Below are 22,549 nucleotides of genomic sequence, written 5' to 3'. Positions count from 1 at the left end.
GACCAGTGGTAAGGTGGTGGTGGTGCCCAGAGAAGTGGGGAGGGGGGGAGGGAAGCAAGTTAAGAGTCCACCCAGAACCAGTTTGGCATAGTGGTTAAGTGTGCGGACTTTATCTGGAAGAACCGGGTTTGATTCCCCCACTCCTCCACTTGTTGCTGCTGGAATGGCCTTGGGTCAGCCATAGTTGTCCTTGAAAGGGCATCTTCTGTCAGAGCACTCTCAGCCTCACCCACCTCACAGGATGTCTGTTGTGGAGGGAGTATAGGAAATTGCAAGCAGCTGAGTCTCTGATTCAGAGACAGGCGGGGTAAAAATCTGCAGTCGTCTTCTTTAAAAAAAGGTAAAAGTAGTCCCCTGTGCAAGCACCAGTCGTTTCCGACTGGGGTGACGCTGCTTTCACAATGTTTTCACAGCAGACTTTTTACGGGGTGGTTTGCCCTTGCCCAGCCCCCTCTGTTCATCCCCTGGATGGCCTAGGCTAGCCTGATCTCAGCAGATAAGCAGGGGCAGCCTGGTTAGGGCTTGGATGAGAGGCCACTCAGGAAGTCCAAGGTTGCTACAGAGGCAGGCAACAGTAAACCACCTCCTGTTCCTCTCTTACCTTGAAGACTCTATGGCAGGGGTGTCAAACTCATTTGTTATGAGGGCCGGATCTGACGTATAGGAGACCTTGAGGGCCGGGCCATGTGTTTACCTATTTAAGATTAGGTAGCAGAGATATAAACTTTATAAAGGATGCAGACAAACACAACTTTTAAAAAACCCACCTTAAAACGTTAGCATTCATTGGTTTCAAAGGTGCTTGGTTTGTATTTCTCCAATGGGATCCAGGGGACTGGGCAAAGGAAGCTCTGGCTCTTTCCTTCCTTCCCCAGGGGAGTGGTGGGGGCCGAGCTTCAGCCAATAGAAGGAAGAGAGGCTTGGCTCAGTAGCTCTGCTGTGTGATTGAAAGAGCCTGGAAAAACAAGCTCTGTCTCCCCCGCCTCAGCCAATGGGGAAAACAAAGGCTTTGCTCTGTAGCTCCCGTGCAATTGAGCAAGCCTGGCAAAGCAAGATGTGATGCAGAAGGAAGCCAGAGAGAGGGAGAAGGAAGCACATGACTGCCAGTTGCTTGGGGGACTGATTTGGCCCCTGGGCTGCATGTTTGACAGCCCTGCTCTATGGGGTTGCTATAAATCAGCTGTGATGTCAGCGCATTCCGCTGCCACCGGAGATCTTTTGGCAAGACCTGCTTCGCTATATTCAGTTACAACTCTTATCACCACAATGTTGTCCTAAGCAGAGTGGTCCCCTAAGCCCACTGATTTCAGTAGATGGAGAAGGGTGTAACTGTCTTTAGGATTGAACTGTAAATGCCACCCTTGAATGTAACAGTCTTTCGCAACCCCCCTCCCCAACCCCTATCCGTGTAACCGCTGCTGCTGTACAACAGAAGAGAAGACAGCACATCAAATGCAGTAGGAGCCTGCAGAGGAGTTCAACGTTTTCTCCTTTAATTTTTCTTTTTAATTAAAAGCCACGTTGGGAAGTTTCACTTTTCATCTCAGAGTTTTAGTTCAGTGAGAGAGCCAGTTTGGTGTAGCGGCTAAGTACGCGGACTCTTATCTGGGAGAACCGGGTTTGATTCTCCATTTGCAGCTGCTGGAACGGCCTTCTCTCGCAGGAGTTGTTCTTGAAAGGGCAGCTTCTGTGAGAGCCCTCTCAGCCCCACCTACCTCACAGGGTGTCTGCTGTGGAGGAGGAAGATAAAGGAGATTGTAAGCCGCTCTGAGACTGATTCAGAGAGAAGGGCCGGGTATAAATATGCAGTCTTCTTTATTTACATGCTTTGTGGATACCAATTTTCACAATGTCAGGGTTGTGAAAAATGCTGCACAAGAGGTGAAGGAAATGGCACAGAGTGCTCCGTAGCAACAGTGGTGCTGCTCAGGCAAGCAGCTGCTCCTTTGTGCCCTTCTGGTTGTTCCACCTGGCGGCTGTGTTGTTTATTCTTCTCCGGGGCTGGCTTGCTTTTGGGGCTGCTTCTCCGTTCTGTATTTGGCCCACGGGTGGGGCTCTTCCTCTGCAGCCATCCACTTCAGCCAGCGGAAGTAGTACCTTCTGAAGCTGTTGATTTTTTCCAAATAGCGGTTTCTTTCCTTGTACTGCAAAAAGGGACAATGCGAGAGTGATTAACTCTTTCCTGGGGGACGGCTTGTTCGCACAGAGAGCAAGGAAGCTTATCATATATATATATTTATTGCTCACAGACCATTTGGTCATAAGTAAACGGCAATGAAATAGAAAATTCATCAAGAATATAGATTTTACAAAATAAACGTTTAGAATCAGCCAAGTGCACAACATAAAACATCATTTCCCATTTCCTTAAAATCCTCCTCTTGTCTCTTAAATCTAAATACTCCCAGAAGAAATTTTACAACTGAAACTGATTGTCAGATCAAAGCCACCAAGCAAAAGCTGGAGCTTATTTGCCACAGGCAGATCAATATCGAGAATTAATGTGTCGATAAATAGTTTTCTTAACCTCTGGCAAACAAAAAACACATGTTCTACAGTTTTAACAGAGCCGGATCCACAACCACAGAATAGGACTTTCTCATGTAGTGCCCACTAAGAACAACAGTAGGGAGCACATTAAACCTGACCTAAAAAGAAGGTTCTTCTGTAGGCTGGTATGGTCAGAAAATCTATATAGGGACAATAGGACTTGGAATATGTCAAACCAAAGAAGGCAGGAGAGCACACGCGACGAACACGGATAATAGCGCTGTTTAAGTCCCACTGAAACAGTCTTTTTTTTCATCAGGGATTGAGTTTTGGAATAAGACAAAGTCACCAAAAAAGCATTATCCAATCCCAAGAAAGAAGCAAGGAATACTCCTTCTCGGAAACTGTCGGAAATCCGGTAGCCTTTTAAAACACTGAGCGGAAAGGGGTGGATGAATTTTCTGGCAGTATGGCGGCGTTCCTACTGTGGGAAGCCTCAGTCCAGCCTTTTGCTCCCTGCCCCTGAAATCCGTAAAAGACAAATTTACTTTGAACTGAAATCCACCTGCAAAATCTTCTGTGGGCAAGTGCACAGTGAAAAGGAAGGAGGTTTATGAATGAGGTCTTTAACAGACTGGTAGGAGGGGAAATAAAGAGGCCAGCGGGATCTTCTTGCCCAAGATAATCGTATTGTTTAGCCTGCTATAAACAACTTAGCGCTTATATCAGGGGTGGCCAAACTGGCTTAGGAGCCACATGAGGCTCTTTCACACATATTGTGTGACTCTCAAAGTTCCCACCATCCTATCAGCTGGCTCTGAGAAGGCATTTCTCTCTTTAAATCACTCTCTCAAACCAAGCCAGCTGGTGGATTGGAGAATCCTTCTTTCCGGAGAGAGCCAGTTTGGTGTAGTGGTTAAGTGTGTGGACTCTTTATCTGGGTTTGATTCCCCACTCCTCCACATGCAGCTGCTGGAATGGCCCTGGGTCAGCCATAGCTCTCGCAGGAGTTGTCCTTGAAAGGGCAGGTGTTGTGAGAGCTCTCTCAGCCCCACCCACCTCACAGGGTGTCTGTTGTGGGGGGAGAAGATATAGGAGATTGTAAGCCCCTCTGAGTCTCTGATTCAGAGAGAAGGGCGGGGTATAAATCTGCAGTCTTCTTCTCAAACATCTGACATTTATTCTGTGTGGCTCTTATGCTAAGCAAGTTTCGCCACCCCTGACTTATGTAGTCAACGTGGTGGAAAGAGCCATCAAGTCGCACTCAAGGGTTTTCTAGGTGAGAGGTGCTCAGAGGTGGTTTGCCGTTGCTACCACCGGCCTTTGTTGGTCTTCCCTCCAAATACTAACCGAGGCCGACTTAGCTTCTGGGATCTGACAAAATCGGGCCAACCTGGGCCATCCTCGTCAGGGCAAAAGAGGTGGTTTGCCGTTGCTTGCCTCTGCGTAGCAACCTGGGACTTCCGTGGTGGTCTCCTATCCAAATACTAACTGGGGCCGACCCTGCCTTGTCACGGAGATGTGATGCAACTGGACTGGCTTGGCCCATCCAAGCCATCGGTAATCAACATAAGAGTATTCAAAACATCTCAGCCTGAAAGTTCTTTTAAAACTCTGCGAAAAAATGAGCGGGTTCGAGAGATGGCAATCGATTTTGTGAAACCATCAGGAAGTTTCCCAGGGCCCCCTCCCCACTGCAGTCCCTTCTGACTGCCGGAAAGCTGATGCTCAGAGCCGTGGCACCTGTGTGGATGTGTAGGTGCAAGGTCGGGGGCGCCTGCTGAGAGTGGGAAGGGTGCTCAATAAAGGGGAAGAACAGGAAAGGTCTGTGACCGTCTGTACGCTTCCGCTGAGGGACTGCTAGATCCAACTCAGTGGTTTTTGAATTTAACAAAGAACCCCAACGCCACTGTGGTATCTTACTGGATCAAAGTTTGGCGGATACTGAGCTGCAAACTCCAGCATCTTCACGACAAATTCATTTGGGGCCGTCTGCGTGTTCCTCATGTCCCGGAGGATGTCGATGAGGTACGGATAGTCCAGCCTCTTCACGGCCGCATTGATGAGTGCACCGTAGATGTGGATGTTAGGGTTGATCCCAGATCGCTGAAAGGCACAGGCAAGAACAAAGAGATAACGGGAAGTTGAAAGAACCGATGAATTTGGCCACGCGGCAATTCAGGCGCGGCGTTTTGGAAAACCGAAACATCTCCAAGAGCCAAAGCCTAGTAGCACTTTAAAGACTAACAAAATTGGTGGCGGGGTATAGCTTTTGGGAGTCGCTGCTAACTTCTTCAAATGCCAAAGTGAGCAGCAATCCACAAAAGCTCCTCCCCCCCCCCACCAATGTAGTTAGTCTTTAAGATGCTGCTGCGCTCTTGCTCTTTTCTACTGCAACAAACAGTTTAAGAAGAAGACTGCAGATTTATACCGCCCCCCTTCTCTCCGAATCAGAGACTCAGAGTGGCTTACAATTTCCTTTTATCTTCCTCCCCCACAACAGACACCCTGTGAAGTGGGTGGGGCTGAAAGAACTTTCACAGAAGCTGCCCTTTCAAGGACAACTCCTGTGAGAGCTATGGCTGAGTTACAATATCCAACAGGAAGGAAGGAAGACGACATTGGATTTATATCCCGCCCTCCATTCAGTCTCAGAGCGGTTCACAATCTCCTTTATCTTCCCCTTCACAACAGATACCCTGTGAGGTGGGTGGGGCTGAGAGGGCTCTCACAGCAGCTGACCTTTCAAGGACAACAACTACAAGAGCTAAGGCTGACCCAAGGCCATTCCAGCAGGTGCAAGTGGAGGAGTGAGGGAATCGAACCTGGTTCTCCTGGATAAGAGTCGGCGCACTTCACCACTACACCAAACTGGCTCTCTTCTTGATCTAACATCTTGATCTGAGGTATCTGCTTGTACTGAACGGCTGCGCTGAAATTTGGCATGCAAAACTGGCCTGACAGATCGACTTGTGGAGAATCTCAGCAGTGTGGGCCACTTCGACCCACCCCCCTCTGGAGCTTCAAGGGAGATGCAACGTGCACATTACAGAAGCTCCTCAATCCAAATGCCATAATCGCAAGCAGACGTTGCAGATGTACTTTTAATATTCTATTCCTCTGAAATTCTCACCAAGCGTGAGAAACCTTCAGCGTTTTGGAAAGCTGTAAGCACTTCCACTCAGCTCAAGTTAAACCTTCCTGCTAATTTAGTGTATTCTCCCCCGTCCCGTCCCATGGTAACTGCATGGGCTTGCTGATTTTGTTTGTAAAACAAGCTGAGAAGCTGTGATCTGGCCTGCTGTGGTCACATCATCAATTAGGGTTGGAACCCTTTCCCTATGAAGAAAGGTTAAAATGCTTGGGGCTCTTTAGCTTGGAGAAACGTCGACTGCGGGGTGACATGATAGAGGTTTACAAGATTATGCATGGGATGGAGAAAGTAGAGAAAGAGGTACTTTTCTCCCTTTCTCACAAAACAAGAACTCAGGGGCATTCAATGAAATTGCTGAGCTCTTGCTCTTTTCTACTGCAACAAACAGTTTAAGAAGAAGACTGCAGATTTATACCGCCCCCCTTCTCTCCGAATCAGAGAATGGATAAAAGGAAGTCCCAAAGGGTGATGAACACGTGGAATTCACTGCCACAGGAGGTGGTGGTGGCCACAAGCATAGCCAGCTTCAACAGGGGGTTAGATAAAAATATAGAGCAGAGGTCCATCAGTGGCTATAAGCCACTGTGTGCGTGTGTGTGTGTGTGTATATATATATATAATTTTTTGGCCACTGTGTGACACAGAGTGTTGGACTGGATGGGCCTGATCCAACATGGCTTCTCTTATGTTCTTCTGCTCAGTGAAACATATGGACATATGAAGCTGCCTTCTACTGAATCAGACCCCTGGTCCATCAGAGTCAGTCTTGTCTTCTCAGACTGGCAGCAGCTCTCCAGGGTCTCAAGCTGAGGTTTTTCACACCTATTTGCCTGGACCCCTTTTTAGTTGGAGATGCCGAGGATTGAACGTGGGACCTTCTGCTTCCCAAGCAGATGCTCTACCACTGAGCCACCGTCCCTCCCCTGAAAGAGCAAAGCAAGTATTAGCCCCCATCCCGGGTTAAATTTCCTTTGGGATGGATCGAACAAAAAGAGGAAAATAATCACACCCTGTGCAACTGATCAACAGAAAGGTCTGCAGCAGATGCGACAGAGGTTAGTGCTAAATAAATCTATATATTTGTTTTTCAAGCATGCCCCCCATCTGTGGATATCTAAATCCATGCATTGGGACCATACTTACCCAAAACATGTTTCTGCAAACATGCCCCCCCCGGGTTCTCAGAAAAATCGGACATCTTTTAAAATATACATTGGTAGGTTTAAATTCCCCCCCCAAATAAAAAAGTGTTCTCTGCACAAGCACAGAGGACGCATGTACTTCCACAAAGGGCTGTAGTGGATTCGCCGGTCCAACGGCATCTCTGCTGGAACCTGAGAGCAATGGCAGATGTGGCTGCCGCAGCACAGCGCAGGAGCTGTGGTGGGCACGGCGGTGGCTACAACAAAGCCCAGGAGTTGAGCCAGGGGAGAAAGGGTTGGGGAGTGAGATTCACCCCGCCCCCCGCCCCGCCGAGTCTCGTGGGCCCACACTTGTCTGTTTCTACTCTAATCATTAGAGCTGACATCACCGAGTCTGCTGCACACCGCTCTGAGCCAGAAGCTACAGCTCCTCGTACCTTCATGTCGGAGAGCAACTGCATGCCGTCCTTCTGTTTGTGGCAGGCTATTGCCAAGTTGCAAAAAGTGTGCAGGTCCGGGGACAGGCCTTTTTTCACCAGGATGGGCAGCAGATTCTGCAACAGACCAAAACGGATGTATTATTTTATTAGATTATAATCCCCTCTTCTGAAACCAGCTCAGAGCTGGTAACAAACATTTACGGAACATGTGATCTTATAATAATTACAGAAGGCAGAGACAGAAGCACTTTTCTCCCGGTCTCACGATACAAGAACTCGTGGGCACTTCATGAACTTGCTGAGCAGTTGGGTTAGAATGGATAAAAGGAAGTCCTTCTTCACCCAACGGGTGATGAACACGTGGAATTCACTGCCACAGGAGTTGGTGGCGGCTACAAGTATAGACTGCTTCAAGAGGGGATTGGAGAAACATCTGGAGCAGAGGTCTCTCAGTGGCTGTTAGCCACAGGGTACTGATGGAACTCTCTGTCTGGGGCAGTGATGCTCTGTATTCTTGGTGCTTGTGGGGGGGGGGGGGGACAGTGGGAGGGCTTCTAGTGTCCTGGCCCCGCTGATGGACCTCCTGATGGCCCCTGGTTTCTTGGCCACTGTGTGACAGCGTTTCACTGGATGGGCCATTGGCCTGATCCAACACGGCCTCTCTTATGTTCTTATATTTAATTACAAAATAATTACAATAAGTACAGTAAAACCAATAAAGTACAACCACTATGCAGCTAAAAGATGGTGCGAAATCACGGCAGAAGGGTAGTATATAATCATCTAAATAAGGAGGAAAAGGGGGGTGAAGGGAGAGGGAGGAGAAAGAGGGGGAGGCCCGTCCTAGATGAAACCTATCAGAAAGGAGCCCGTCGTTTCCCTCAACCGCAGTCCTGGTGGAACGACTCTGCTTTGCAGACTCTGAGGAACCGCACCAGGTCCCACCATACCAATTGGGCTGCATGCACTTTGTGCTGAAAACGCGGGTCAGGGATTTTGCAATTAAACAGAACTGAACAAACAGGCATCCTTTTTCTTAGCCCTCTACTTTTTCTGCTTTGCTCAATTTATCGTTTTTTCCCCTATCTCTGGGGGATAGCCAGGTGCGATGCGGAGCCCCGAAGCTGTAACCCAAGCAAAGGAAAGCTTGTTCGGCTGCCCCTCTGGTTGGAGATTTAAGCAGAAGAACTCCTGTTCCAGTATGTTTTGGCAGTCAAAAGGGCTAGAACAGGGGTGTCAAACACATTTGTTATGAGGGCCGGATCTGACAAAAACGTGACGTGGCCAGGCCACGTGTGTCACAAAATGTAATGCCAAGTAGGACATTACACAGACAAACACACACACTCAGCCTAATCCACCTCACTGGCTTGTTGAGCCTCAGCCAACAGAAGGAAAAGAGGCTTGGCTCAGTAGCTCTGCTGTGCAACTGAAAGAACCTCGCAAAGCGAGCTCTCCTTCCCCCACTTCCTTCCCAAGGGAGGAGCTTTGCTCTGTAGATCCTGTGCGATTGAGCAAGCCTGGCAAAGAAAGCTCTCACTCCCCCCCTTCCTCCTCAAGGGAGGAGCCTCAGCCAATGGAGAAAATAGAGGCTTTGCTCTGTAGCTCCTGTGCGATTGAGCAAGCCTGGCAAAGCAAGTTGTGATGCAGAGGGAAGCAAGAGAGAGGGAGAAGGAAGCAGATGACAGTGAGATGCTCGCGGGCCTGATAGGAGCCTTCTGGGGGCCTGATTCCGCCCCTGGGCCACATGTATGCCACTCCTGGCCTAGAAGCTCAGTGGTAGAGCATCTGCTTCATAAGCAGGAGGTCCCAGGTTCAATCCCTGGCATCAACTAAAAAGGGTCCAGGCAAGTAGGCGTGAAAAACCTCAGCTCGATACCCTGGAGAGCCAAATACTGACTTTGATGGACCAAGGGTCTGATTCAGTATAAGGCAGCTTCATATGTTCATTTTGAAGGCTCTTGGGAAGCCGAATTTCCCATGTTCGCCTTCCACACCCTTGCAAAACTGTAGAGAAATGATGCCCAAACGTTACCTTGGCTCCATCCAGATCCCTCTGTTTGCTCTTCTTCCTCACCAAGGTATTAAAAAAGGTGAGATCGGGTTTCACGTTGTGCTCCTCCATCTCCACCAACAGGGAAGATTCTGCAGGGCTGCCGGGCTCTACCAGCTCGGCGAGCAGCGTGAACGTCTTGATGTTGGCCGCTGCATCGTCCTCCTTCATCTTCTTCAAGAAGCCCTGCAGGTTCCCCATCAGAGCCAACCTGTCAGAGGGGGTGGCCACGGTCCCCAAGGAAATCAGGCTGTCCTTCGGGATCGACGAGTCCAGCAGGTTGGGAGAAGAGCAAGTGCCCATGGAGAGCCCCACGTTTGCCATTACGAGACTCGGAACTAGCTGCTTTTGATCCGAGACTGGCAAGTTTTCGGATGTACCAGAATCCAGCATGGTACCAACGCTGGTAGTCTCGTCCTCTATGGGAGTCTTGCCTGCCCCTGTTTCTTGGCAGACAAAAGGCTCTGCGGGTTTTATGGGACTCTCCAGAAACATGCGTCTTTCTAGGACTTCTACATCAAACTGCGACCTGGCTCCGGGGCCTGATTCCTTCCCCCTGTGACCCTTCGCCTTCTGCCACTGTCTACCGAACCTCGGCCTTGGCATGGCCGGGCTCTCCTCCGGTGCTCTCAGCAACAGCTCCGAAGCCACCAGAGGGTCGCCCAAGCTGCAGTCTCTGGCCGCAGCCAGCATCAAGTTGTAGGTGTAGCCGTCGGGCTTGACGTTCAGCTTTTCCATCTGCTGCCACAGCTGCCGGGAGGAGGAAGGGAAGACGAGACAAGAGTTAAAGCGATGGGACACACGGCTTACTCTGGTTGCTCAGAGGAGCTTGGGGCTGTCGCACGGGAAGGAACTAGAGCACAGGTGGCCAAGCTTGCTTAATGTAAGAGCCGCACAGAATAAATATAAGATGTTTGAGAGCCGCAAGACATGAACGTCAGGTGTTTGAGAGCCGGAAGGAAGGGAGGGAAATAGATGGGGGAGATAAGAGGTGGAAAGAAAGCAACTTTAAATGCATTCTCCAAGCTGCTGGCTGGCTTGGCTTGGAGAAGTGATTTAAAGAGAGAAATGCGTCCTCCAAACCAGCTGTTGGGGTGGTGGGGGCTTCAAGAGCCACACAATGTATGTGAAGAGCCACATGTGGCTCCCGAGCCACAGTTTGGCCACCCCTGGACTAGAGGCTAACAGCGAGCCGTTTCCACTGAGCTCCGGTTCTTTATTTGTTTAAAACATCTATTCACCGCCATTCTTCCTTACAGAGCTCGAGGCAGCTTGCAATACAAATAAAATCCATAAAACGGAGTGCATGAAGTACATAAAACTGAAATATAAAACCACAATTTAGGGCTGCTTTAATCTAATGCAGCCCTAGATAAAGAGGTCTTCAGCTGCTTCCTGAAGACTGCAAATGAGGGGGGCCATACCCTGGGGAGGCTGTTCCATACTTATGGGGCTGCCACCGAAAAGGCCCTGTTTTGTGCACCCACCAAATGAGCTTCTCTGATCGATGAGACAGTCAGGAGGGCCTCTCCCTGCGGCGTATGCCTTAAGGACACAACCGGAGAGACAAGAGATGTCACTAAACCAGATGGTGAGTCCACCATCAGTTAGAACAGCTCTAGTCCCCTGTTTACCTCCTGGCCTATAATCAGCTCAGGTGACTATCCGCCTTATTCTGCCTCCTAGGTGATTTCATTTTATAACTACTGATGTTTTAATAATAATAATAATAATACATTTTATTTATATCCCGCCCTCCCCGCTGAGGCAGGCTCAGGGCGGCTAACAGCATCAATTAATATAACAGATTATACAATAATGTAAACAATAGGTAACAATTGATTAAAATTCTAAAAACAGTAAAACAATAAAATTAACATCTTGGTGCTATAATTATGGGGTGGGCACGTGACATTCTCTGTGTACAAGGGCCACAGCCCCCCCAGGGTACCTTGAGTCAATATACTATTTATTTTTATTTATTTTATTTAGTATATATACATGTGCATGTCTGTCCGTCTATCTAGCCGTCTAGCCATCCATCTAGGAAAGGGGGGGGGGGGGCTGAAACTACCAAGTAGTATTTCCCTACAGAAACATTTTTTTCCAAATATATTTCATTACATTTTAAACCTTATTATACAGCTAGCGTACAGAAAGAGAGTTGACTGCACCCCTGTTGTACAACAGCAGTTGACATAATAGTGATAACCTCCTCAATTTAGAACAGCTGAATTTGAATCCAGTAGCATCTTAGAAACCTACAGCACTTTTGGGTCATGAGCATAAGACTCACTGAAACAAATTTCCAAAAAGATGACACATAGGTATGGGGGCGGGGTTTAGTTCCCAGGAACAGCTAATTGGAGTCCAGACGTCTAAGTAACTGAGCAATACCTATTAAGGTGATCTTAATGTTTCAGTTTTAAACTGTTTGTGGATATTGCTGGAAATGCTGTTCCCCACCTTGAGCCCTGTTTACAGGGAAGGGGGAGAGGGGTTATCAACCAAATTAAATATATAAATCAATAAAGCACGCCTTGTCGGATCTGAGTGCAAACAGAGGTAAGAGGATTCCGGGATCTCCGTTCTGACCTGCATCAGAAAAAGGGAGTTTCTGACTCTCAAAAGCTTCTACCCTGAAAACTGTAAGATGCTACTGGACTCAAATTTAGTGGCTTCCCTCTGAAACTTTAGATATATAAAAGGGAAATGTTCCCCTCAGATTAAAACATAGCAGAGGGCCAGAATGTCCTCAGGAACCTAGTGCAATCTCACCAGACAGACAGGGGCTCATTATGGCTCCCTCTTCCAGCCTATGAGAGCTCTAATCTGGCCCTTTGCCCCACTACGCAATGTTGGAAGCCGTGGTTAATGGGTGCTTCCACACGGCGACTGTTTGCAAGTAAATTTTGCTATTCTCACACAGTAAATATCCAGTTGCAAAGTGAGTTATTTAGTGTGTGCGAAGGCACCCAATGGGTCTGCAGCTCTGGCTAGTGGGCCAAAGCTCTCCCCCAAACATGGCGTCCCTCACAAAGCCATCCAGGTGATGCTCATGGGCTGAAAGGTCCACCCACCTGGGGGCACACGGCTCTCACGTTCACCGTGCCATGAACACTGGGAGATTCCCAAAGGGAGGGAAATGGCAGTTTCAACTGCCGTGCAAGCTGGAAGGTCTAATGTTTGCACCGCTGTAAAGGAGAAAAAGGACGGACCTACCTGCAGGGCGTACCGGAAACCGTTCTCTTTGTCTTTTATGCACCCCATGAGCAAAAAGTTGAAAGTCTCAGTGGTGATGCTATGGCCTTTCTGGATCATTTCCTAGAAAGGGCAAAAAAGGAGAAACTGTTTTCCCTCGCTATTCTCTAGTACAGCTTTTAATAGCAAGTAGAGGTACTTCTGTATTCCAAATTAAACATTAAAGGTAAAGGCAGTCCCCTGTGCAAGCACGAGTCGTTTCTGACTCTGGGGTGATGTTGCATCACAACGTTTTCACGGCAGACTTTTTACGGGGTGGTTTGCCATTGCCTTCCCCAGTCATCTACACTTTCCCCCCAGCAAGCTGGGGACTCATTTTACCTTTGTAGCTTATGGAATTTAAGGCTGCTTAGGATATAGAAAAAAACACATGGAATAAAATAAGCTAAAAACATAAAAGCCAAAATTTAAAATCACAACTCAGCACTGTGAGCTCGACCAAACACAATCCTGAATAAAACGGTCTTCGACTGCCTCCTAAAGATAGGAAATGAGGGGGCCAGGCACAGTTCCCTGGTGAGGCTGCTCTGCAATTGCGAGGCTGCCACCGGAAAGGCCCTGTCTCATGTTCCCACCAAATTTCTCTGATGGATCGGACGAGAAGCAGAGGCTCAGTCTGTGATCTGAACTCCCGGGAAGGAACACACAGGAAAAGGCAGTGGCTTCAGATATCAGCACCTCAGGTGGGGCTGTACGCATCTTTGCACCCCCTGAAGAAAAAACGTTATGCACCCAGAAAACCTTTCAATATTAGAGATGGGCGGCTTCCCTCTGCCATCTAAGACTGCGCTTCCCAGCTCTGTGGTCAGCCGGAGGAGGTTTCGCTCCCATTCCGGCTTTCTGCAGAAAGCAGAAATAAACTCACGGAGAGCATCTACAGCTCTTTAAGATGAGCAGCACGTATGAGTAACACGTATTTCTGGGATGGAAGATGGGTCCCTCCATTACAATCCCCATAGGCTATCAGCGAGCATTTGGCAGGCCTTAGGGGTGGGGCAGATGAGCCCCCACTCATATTTTCACTCAATGTACACTCAGTTCACACCCTTCACATTTCTTATTCTTTCTGCTTTGTGACACATGAATGCACAGGATGTTGCCTTCTACTGAGTCAGACCCTCAGTCCATCAGAGTCAGTGTTGTCTGCTCAGACTGGCAGCTGCTCTCCAGGGTCTCAGGCAGAGGTCTTTCACATCACCTCCTGCCTGTTCCTTTTAACTGGAGATGCCAGGAATTGAACTTGGGACTTTCTGCATGCTGAGACAATTTGCCACTGAGCCACAGACCATCCTACTCGATCCATCTAACTGGAGAAGCCGGGGATTGAACCTGGGACCTTCTGCATGCCAAGCAGTTGCTCTGTCACTGAGCCACGGGCCCAGCCTACCTGATCCATCCAACTGGAGATGCCAGGGACTGAACTTTCTGTATGCTAGGCAGGCGCTCTGCCACTGAGCCACAGCCCCGCAACATGCCTCCCCCACCAATTGGTTTGATCCAGCTGCTCTGTTCCAGTATTGGCAGCTCTCTCCTCCAGAGCCCAAGGCTGCCTGCGCTGGAGAAACGGATGGCCGTTAGCGTGTCTGCAGGAACACTCTGCTACCCCATGGTTAGCCAGAAAGGTTTTGCTGGGCTCCCACCCGGGGTTTTCATGGCGCCACTGTATCAGGCAAGAAGCTCGGCTTTACCTTGAACACCTCAAAGCACATCCGGAGATCGGAACAGAAGGCACAGACTTTCAGCAGTGCGCGGTAGCTGATGACGTTCAGCTCCAGGCCACGGCCCTGCAGCTGCTGCTGCAACTTGAGTGCCATCTGCAGGCCCGAATCTTTCCAGGGCGACTGTGCGCAGGCGTTGAAGAGGGCCGTGTAGGTAGCGTCGGTTGGGATCAGGCCTCGCTTCTTCATCTGCCTCCCAAGGGGGGAAAAAAAGGATGAAAAACTGGCATTAAAATAGATTGAAAAGAATGCTATGCCCACAATGATGCCAACGCCTGAGAAATCCAGGCGTTGCCTGGTGGAATCAGCTGCCCATGGAAATCCGAGCCCTACCTGAGCTACTGCCATTTCATAGGGCCTGGAAGACAGAGTATTCTGCTGGGCTTAAGGCTGAGGCAGCGGGCATCCTATTCCAGGTATTATTCCATCAGTTGGCCTCCCTCGTGGCGACACTGTGTCCTACTGCTATTACTACCATCATTTAATCTGTGCCCTTCCCACCTGTGGTGCACTTTATTTATTGCTTTACTCTTTTTACTTGTTTAGAATCATAGAGCTGGAAGGGACCTCTAGGGTCATCTAGTCCAACCCCCTGCACAATGCAGGAAACTCACAAACACCTCCCCCCTAAATTCACAGGATCTTCATCGCTGTCAGATGGCCAGCTAGCCTCTGTTTAAAAACATCCAAGGAAGGAGAGCCCACCCCCTCCCGAGGAAGCCTGTTCTACTGAGGAACCGCTCTAACGGTCAGGAAGTTCTTCCTAATGCTGAGCCGGAAATTCTTTTGATTTAATTTCAACCCATTGGTTCCGGTCCTACCTTCCGGGGCCGCAGAAAACAATTCCACACCATCCTCTATATGACAGCCCTTCAAGCACTTGAAGATGGTGATCCTATCACCTCTCAGTCGCTTCCTCTCCAGGCTAAACTTCCCCAGCTCCTTCAACCTTTCCTCATAGGACTTGGTCTCCAGACCCCTCACCATCTTCGTCGCCCTCCTCTGGACCCGTTCCAGCTTGTCTATATATTTCTTAAAACGTGGTGCCCAAAACTGAACGCAGTATTCCAGATGAAGTCTTACCAGTGCAGAGTAAAGCGATACCATAATCTTGTTTTACAAATTTATTAATAACATATGGTTACAATATTTAATTATCTCTTTTCTATTGTTAACCCATATGATATTTCAACCCCCCTCCCTCCATTACTAGACTTCCCTGAAGTTACATATTTAAGTTCAATTATAAAGGTACCCCTAACCAATCAAAGTTCACTACTTTTTTTTCTTCTCATTCATGCTAAAAAATTGTCCAGTGTCTTTTTACGTTCCACTCTTTCTCTATATATCCTTTAAATTTCTTCCACTCCTTTTTAAATATATCTAAATCATAATTTCTTAAGGTTTTAGTTAATTTGTCCATCTCACTCCACGATAAAACTTTCACAATCCAGTCCCATTTCTCTGGTATTTTTTCTTGTTTCCACAGCTGCGCATACAATGTCCTAGCAGCTGAGAGCAAGTACCAAATTACAGTCCTGTCTTCCTTTGGAAATTTTTCTAATTGTAATCCAAGCAAAAAAGTCTCTGCAGTTTTCTTAAAGTCGTAGCCCAGAATTTTGGAGATACCATAATCTTAATGTATTGTTTTAACTCTGAATTGTAGGTTTTTATTGTTATTCTTGCATGTTGTGATCTGCCCTGAGCCCGGTTCACGGGAAAGGGCGGAATAGAAGCCTGCTAAATAAATAAACAAATAACACAGACAGCTGATGCTATGAAGAGCTTAGAGATTTCCTTATGGATGAGAAACTGATGGAAGTCAGAGGACACAGCTGGGAGTCCAGCTGCACCTTTAAGACCAACAAAGTTTTATTGAGAATGTAAGCTTTTGTGTGCTAGAAGCACACTTCATCAGACAATGAAATGCGGTACAGCTAGCAGTGCTACATATAGCTGGTGGGTAGTGAAAGTTAGAATGCCAATTGATGATATTTTTGAGATGGGGGAAATCAAAGCATTTTCTCTGATCAACAAGTGACCGTGGTAGTATGAACCAGAGAGTCCACGGTATGTTCACCCCTAGGGGTCATTTTGTAGAAAAATAGGTGGAGCTCATTAGCATAACTCATTAACATATGCCGCCCCCCCCACCAGTCAAAAGCAACCCAACGCAAGAAAGGAGAGCCCCGGGCAAGTGAGACCTGCTTCAGCTGGTTAGAGATCCAGCCAACCCGAGCAGGCCTCACTCACCTGGGGCTCTCCTTGGCCACCCCAGTCCACAGTCAAAAGATCAGCAAGCCACCTGCCACCCAAAATCACATAAGAAGTGGAGAAAGGGTGGGGCGGGCTTCTCCAGGGGTTAATGAGGGCGGCTGGGGGTGTGGCAAAGCCACTGGTGGCTGGCTGGCTGCCTGCTCTACTAATCCAGGAATTGTTATACGGCTGCACCTACTATTCAATGGACAAGGTAGGTAGGGAGGAGGAGGGGGAACCCTCAGAAAGTTTCAGGAGCTGAGCTCCTGTGAGCTTCTGCTGAATTCAAGGCCTTCTCACCCCTATTTTTTGGTCTTTCTTACCCAAAATCTTTACCCCACCCCCCACTGTAGGTACTATTTTACCATTCCATGTTATTACAGAGCTTTATTGTTTGCCAGCCTGAACCGACAATGTTTGCAAGGGAGATTCTGGAATAGGTCCAACACTGATAGAATCTGGCCTCGTGGCCTTAACAGGATTGATTATTTATTTAACGGTCATAGACCAGTTCATAGGAAGCCAGATAATAGGAATACATCCTTTCATGCTCTCCTGGAATGCAATTTTGTCACGATTATGAGGAATTACTGTATCAAGCCTTTATTCAACCAATAATTCCTCCCCCACCCCAATACTCCAGAAACCCTGGCTCTTTGGCTCAGCGACAAGGATTCGCTCTAGCACAGGGGTGGCCAAACTGCAGCTCAGGAGCCACACGTGGCTCTTTCACACATATTGTGTGGCTCTCGAAGCCCCCACTGCCCCATCAGCTGGCTTGGAGAAGACCTTTAAAGAGAGAAATGCCTTCTCCAAGTCAGCTGATGGGGTAGTAGGGCTTCAAGAGCCACACAATGTGTGTGAAAGAACCACATTTATCTCTCCGCTACCTGGGATGACATTTTACGGCACCCGTGGCTCGGCCCGACAAGGTCTCATTTATATCAGATCCGGCGCTCGTAACAAATAAGTTCAACATCCCTGCAAAGTGTTGCCAGACTCTTGCTCTTTCCTGACACTACTGCGGAAAAGAGATCTTTCTTTCAGCTCTTCTGCGGCACCCGGACTTGTCCAAGTTTGAGGCCCTTTGTTGACCGCCAACTCTTTCCTGCCTTGAAAAGCCACCGGGCTGGATTCACTCACGTCATTGTAGAGCTTGAACGCCTTCTTCGCGTAGCCCACCCTGCCGCAGCCGCCGATCAGGACCGTGTAGTTCATCTCCTCCGGCTGGAGACGCTCTTCCTTCAGCATCTGCACCTCAAACAGGTCCAGGGCCTCGGCCAGCTGTGGGAAAGAGAGGACGGGGCTGAGAAGGCCTCGGCCACGGGAGTCACATTTCGAGGCCCAGAGACGATCCCACATCGAGGGTTTTCTGCCATCTGCTACAATAACTACGGGCGGAGTCCTGAGGCTGCCTGGGAGGTAAAACAACACTTTCCCTTCCTCTTAAGGGATCTGTGGGCAGCCAGACAGATGACACACACACAGAGGTGGATTGACAATTAGGCCAAGTAGGCACTGGCCTACGGGCTCCCACGCCTTTAGGCGCCCAAGGTCGACTTTTCCCCGTTCCCCCCCCCCTGCTTGCAGCCCTCCCAGCCTGCATGCACAGCTGGCAACTGAGCTGCTCTTTGCCCGACTTGCCTGATGCGGCTGCTGCTGGCGTTGGCGCCAGGTTTGCCTCTCTCCTGCAGCTTAGTCAAAGGGGCTTTTGAGGTGTCTGCAAGCTGCAGCAGAGCCGTGGGAGGCAAGGCAAATGCTCAGACTCTGAGTTAATTTGAGAGGCTTCTCCCCCCCCCCCAAGATTTCAACTGGCTAAGGGCCTCCACAGGGTTTAATCTGGCACTGTACACACAAACACGCTTCTATCAGATGCTAGTCAATACTGCCTTCTGTGCATTTCCTTCTTTTACCACCACATGCACATCAACTTGAAAGGCACAGCTAAAAAAGAGTAATAATAGGATGGGAAAAAAAGAGGTTGGGAAACAGTCAAAGGAAGGTGAACAGCGAGATTAGAGTCTGGTAGTACCTTAAGCCAGGGGTGTCAAACATTCGTCCCGGGGACCAAATCAGGCCCCCGGAGGGCTCCTATCAGGCCCTCGAGCAACTAGCTGTCATCTGCTTCTTTCTCTCTATCTCTTGCTTCCTTCTGCATCACAGCTTGCTTTGCAAGGCTTCCTCAATCGCACAGCAGAGCTACTGAGCCTAGTCTCTCTTCCTTGTATTGGCTGAGGCTCCTCCCCCTTCTGGGGAAGGAAGGGAAGACCTAGAGCTTCCTTTGCCCAGTTCCCTGGATCCCATGGGAGAAATACAAGACCAAGAAATGCTAATATTTTAAGCATGTTTTAATTTTTTAAAAATATATATTTAATTGTGTTTTTATGTGTCCTTTATAAAGTTTATATCTCTGCTCCCTAATCTTAAATAGGTATACACATAGCTTGGCCTGTCATGGTCCGGCCCAACAAGGCCTCATTTATGTCAGATCCGGCCCTCGTAACAAATGCGTTTGACACCCCTACCTTCAGAGACTGGCAAGATTTTGCCCTGACCTGGATAGGTTTATGCCTGGGATAGGGAAGGTAGAGGAAGAAGTACTTTTCTCCCTTTCTCACAATACAAGAACTCATGGACATTCAATGAAATTGCTGAGCAGTCGAGTTAGAACAGATAAAAGGAAGTTCTTCTTCATCCAAAGGGTGATTAACACATGGAATTCACTGCCACAGGAGGTGGTGGCGGCTACAAGCATAGCCAGCTTCAAGAGGGGATTGGATAAGCATATGGAGCAGAGGTCCATCAGTGGCAATTAGCCACAGCGTATTGTTGGAACTCTCTGTCTGGGGCAGTGATGCTCTGTATTCTTGGTGTTTGGGGGGGGGGCACAGTGGGAGGGCTTCTAACCCCACTGGTGGACCTCCTGATGGCACTTGGGTTTTTTTGGCCACTGTGTGACCCAGAGTGTTGGACTGGATGGGCCATTGGCCTGATCCAACATGGCTTCTCTTATGTTCTCTTATAGCCTGGGCAAGTCCAGTCTCATCAGATCTCATGAGCTAAGCAGAGCCAACCCTGGCAAGCACTTAGAAGGGAGACCTCCAAGGAATATCAGGACCAGAAGGTAGAGGCGGGCAAGCCAGCCACTCTCTGAAATGTCCAAGCCCCACTAAGGATTATCAGAAATCAGTCATGACTTCTAGGCACGCACACACACAAATCCTCAAACCCCTCCCTATGCCATCTGACAAAAAGACTTTTGACTCTTGAAAGTTCATACCTCAAAAATCTTGCTGAACTCCAAGCTAGCTACATGTCTGCTCCCTGGAAGGAAAATTAAAAGCTCCCGCAAATCTTGTTTAATGTAAGTATTATTTCTGTTAAGGGGCAGCAATGGAACAAAGAATGCCGAATGACAAAGCACAAGCAGGCAGCTACAGTTCCATTATCTGGTTCATCATTCCGTGCGCTTAACGCTTAGACGAGGGGTGTCGAATTCATTTGTTATGAGGGCTGGATAAATGAGATCTTGGTGGGCTGGGCCATGTCAGGCCAGGCCCTGTGTGTACCTATTTAAGATTAGGTAGCAGAGATATAAAATTTATAAAGGACACAAACACTATTTTTTTAAAAAAAACCCTTAAAACATGCTTAAAATGGTAGCATTCGGTCTTAAAGGTGCTTTCTCTGTATTTCTCTCATGGGATCCAGCGAACAGGCAAAGGAAGCAGTGGCTCTTTCTCTCCTTCCTCAGGGGACGGGGGGGGAGCCTCAGCCAATAGAAGGAAGAGAGGCTTGGCTCAGTAGCTCTGCTGTGTATTTTAGAGAGACTGGAAAAACAAGCTCTGCCTCCCCCCCCCCTTCTTCCCCAAGGGAAGAACCCCAGCCAATGGAGAAAATAGAGGCTTTGCTCAGTAGCTCCTGTGCAATTGAGCAAGCCTTGCAAAGCAAGCTGTGATGCAGAAAGAAGCAAGAGATAGGGAAAAGGGAGCAGACAACAGCCAGTTGCTCGGGGACCTGAAAGAAGCCCTCCGGGGGCCTAATTTGGCCCCCAGGCCACATGTTTGACATCCCTGGCCTAGACTGCTCAGCCCTTGCTATTCAGTTTCTTTGACACAAAAAGACTCAAGTCACAGACCTTATCTTCCTTAATCAGCGCTTTGCATCGCAAGAAGTACCAAAAGGGAGTGTTCCGACGACCTCGCCAGGGTTTTGGTTTCAGCTCTTCCTCCTCTGCTGCCCCCTGCGTTTGGAGCTGCAAGTCGTGAAGGTCTGTTGTCGCTTTTTGGAAAAAGCGCCGGGAAGAGAACTTTTCAGACAGCGTCCCAAAGCCTTCTTCTGTGTCATCTTCCTCTTCTGTGACCGTTTCAGACGAGCCAGCGGGGCGATTCTCATTCAAGTCTCTGCTTCTGCCAACCACTTGGGATGAGGTGAAAGGCCTTAAGCCCGGGAAACTGAGCGGAGGCTGTGGGTTTTCGGGCCACGCTGGTAGTTTCTGTGCAAGTGTCCACAGTTTGCAAGCAGGGCACGTTGAAGGATGGAAAGAAGCTTTCAAGGTATGAAGCCCCGCAGGGAAGTAACGCGATATGAGCTGCCCAGCCATTTTGAGACTCTTGGCTCTGTTACCTGGTTAGGCAGCCATCTCCTGAAGTCAAGCTCCTGAAATCAGAACAAAAAAATGTTACGTGTTGTACAGGGGTAGCCAAACTTGCTTAATATAAGAGACACACAGAATAAATTCAGATGTTTGAGAGCTGCAAGACATGAACGTCAGATGTTTGAGAGCAGGAAGGAAGGGAGGAAGGAAGAGAAGGGAAAACAGGGGACGGAGAGGTGGAAAGCAACTTTTAACTTTAAATGCATTTCCCCAGCATGGCTTGGAGTAGTGATTTAAAAAGAGAAATGCCTTCTCCAAGGCAGCCGACGGGGCAGTAGGGGCTTCAAGAGCCGCACAATATGTGTTAAAGAGCCACATGTCCTTCAGTCCCATGAAGCTGCCTTGCACTGAATCAGTCCACCAGGGTCAGCTCTGTTTATTCTGCCAGGCAACGGCTCTCCAGGGTCTCAGGTGGAGGTCTTTCATATCTTCTACTTGCCTGATCCCTTTCCTGGTCAGACAAATCCATGGAGCTGCCTTCTACTGAGCCATCTATCAAGATCACTCGATCTTGCCCATTCGACTGGGCCTCTTTCACATCACCCACCGGCTCTGATCCTTTCTATGGGAGATAGCTATTAGGAGTAGGTAGGCAAGAAGCATGTGCTTGTGCCCTGTCGGCCCTTCTGCCCTGTGTAGCCTATGGTGCACAAGCTAGGGTTGCCAACCTCCAGGAAGAACCTGGAGATCTCCCAGAATTCTAACTAATCTTCAGACTACGGAGACCAGTTCCTGTGAGCAAATGGCTGCTTTGTTTGGCCTCCCCTCCCCTCCCCACCCTAGACCCTCCCCTCCCTAGGCTCCACCCCCAAACCTCCAGTTAGCATTATACCTATGGTATTATGCCACACTGTGGCTCTATCTCCCCAATCTCCAGGAATTTCCACCCCAGAGCTGGAATCCCTAATTGCATGGCATTATATATCCCTGATTGCATGACATTATACATCTCCCCTCTGCAGGTTCGAGCCCCAAATCTCCCGACCTGGAGATGGCAACCCCAATAGGCCAGCTGCCCGCCGTGTCCCCCGCCTTCCAAGGGGCGTGGCTTCAAGCCAGCTCCGCCCACGCGAGAGGACCGTTAAAAACGCTCACCGGCCTCCAACGTCCCCCTCACGCGCCGCTCGACCCGACTTCCGCGCCCCTCGTGCGCGCGCGACGCCTCATTCCCCGTCGCGACTCCTCCCAGCTTCACGCTGGCCTGAGGAGAACTTCGGCCGCGGCTTGTTTCTCTTCCCGCCCCCTCCAACGCCCTCTTTCAAGCTCGCCGATTGGTCCTTTCCACAACGCCCCTACGCCTACCAAGGAGACGGGACGCCGTCCCATTGGCTGACGAGGGCGAAACGGCCGTCATTGCATACTCTTTCTCCACTTTGAG

At 49.0% G+C, this 22,549-nt stretch overlaps 1 protein-coding gene and 1 non-coding gene across 2 annotated transcripts; one reads left to right on the top strand and one right to left on the bottom strand.

Annotated features, from left to right (window-relative positions):
• Positions 1 to 1,798: 1,798 nt before the first annotated feature.
• On the bottom strand, positions 1,799 to 22,435 carry PTCD1 (pentatricopeptide repeat domain 1). Its single transcript, XM_060260756.1, has 9 exons — positions 22,267 to 22,435; positions 20,653 to 21,173; positions 17,658 to 17,798; positions 14,229 to 14,447; positions 12,502 to 12,603; positions 9,262 to 10,029; positions 7,224 to 7,340; positions 4,414 to 4,596; positions 1,799 to 2,144 (listed from the first exon to the last, which is right to left on the bottom strand). The coding sequence occupies exons 2-9, from the start codon at positions 21,115 to 21,117 to the stop codon at positions 1,986 to 1,988; spliced, it is 2,154 nt and encodes a 717-aa protein (XP_060116739.1). The 5' UTR covers positions 21,118 to 21,173; positions 22,267 to 22,435; the 3' UTR covers positions 1,799 to 1,985.
• On the top strand, positions 8,995 to 9,060 carry TRNAM-CAU (transfer RNA methionine (anticodon CAU)). Its single transcript has one exon. It is a non-coding gene; the product is annotated as a tRNA-Met (tRNA).
• Positions 22,436 to 22,549: the final 114 nt, after the last annotated feature.

Source organism: Heteronotia binoei, chromosome 20 (assembly GCF_032191835.1).
Source record: "Heteronotia binoei isolate CCM8104 ecotype False Entrance Well chromosome 20, APGP_CSIRO_Hbin_v1, whole genome shotgun sequence".
In the NCBI taxonomy this organism is placed as follows: domain Eukaryota; kingdom Metazoa; phylum Chordata; class Lepidosauria; order Squamata; family Gekkonidae; genus Heteronotia; species Heteronotia binoei.
The sequence above is the reverse complement of the archived record's forward strand: the minus strand, read 5'-3'. Positions and strand labels throughout refer to the sequence as shown.

Bases quoted from the DNA above. Each gene is read 5' to 3' on its own strand.
- PTCD1 (XM_060260756.1), bottom strand. From the start codon at position 21,117: ATGGCTGGGCAGCTCATATCGCGTTACTTCCCTGCGGGGCTTCATACC. The intron at 14,448-17,657 runs GTGAGTGAATCC...CTTGGGAGGCAG, and splicing joins CGTTCAAGCTCTACAATGAC to ATGAAGAAGCGAGGCCTGAT. The intron at 7,341-9,261 runs GTAACGTTTGGG...GGTCTGTTGCAG, and splicing joins GGGATCTGGATGGAGCCAAG to AATCTGCTGCCCATCCTGGT.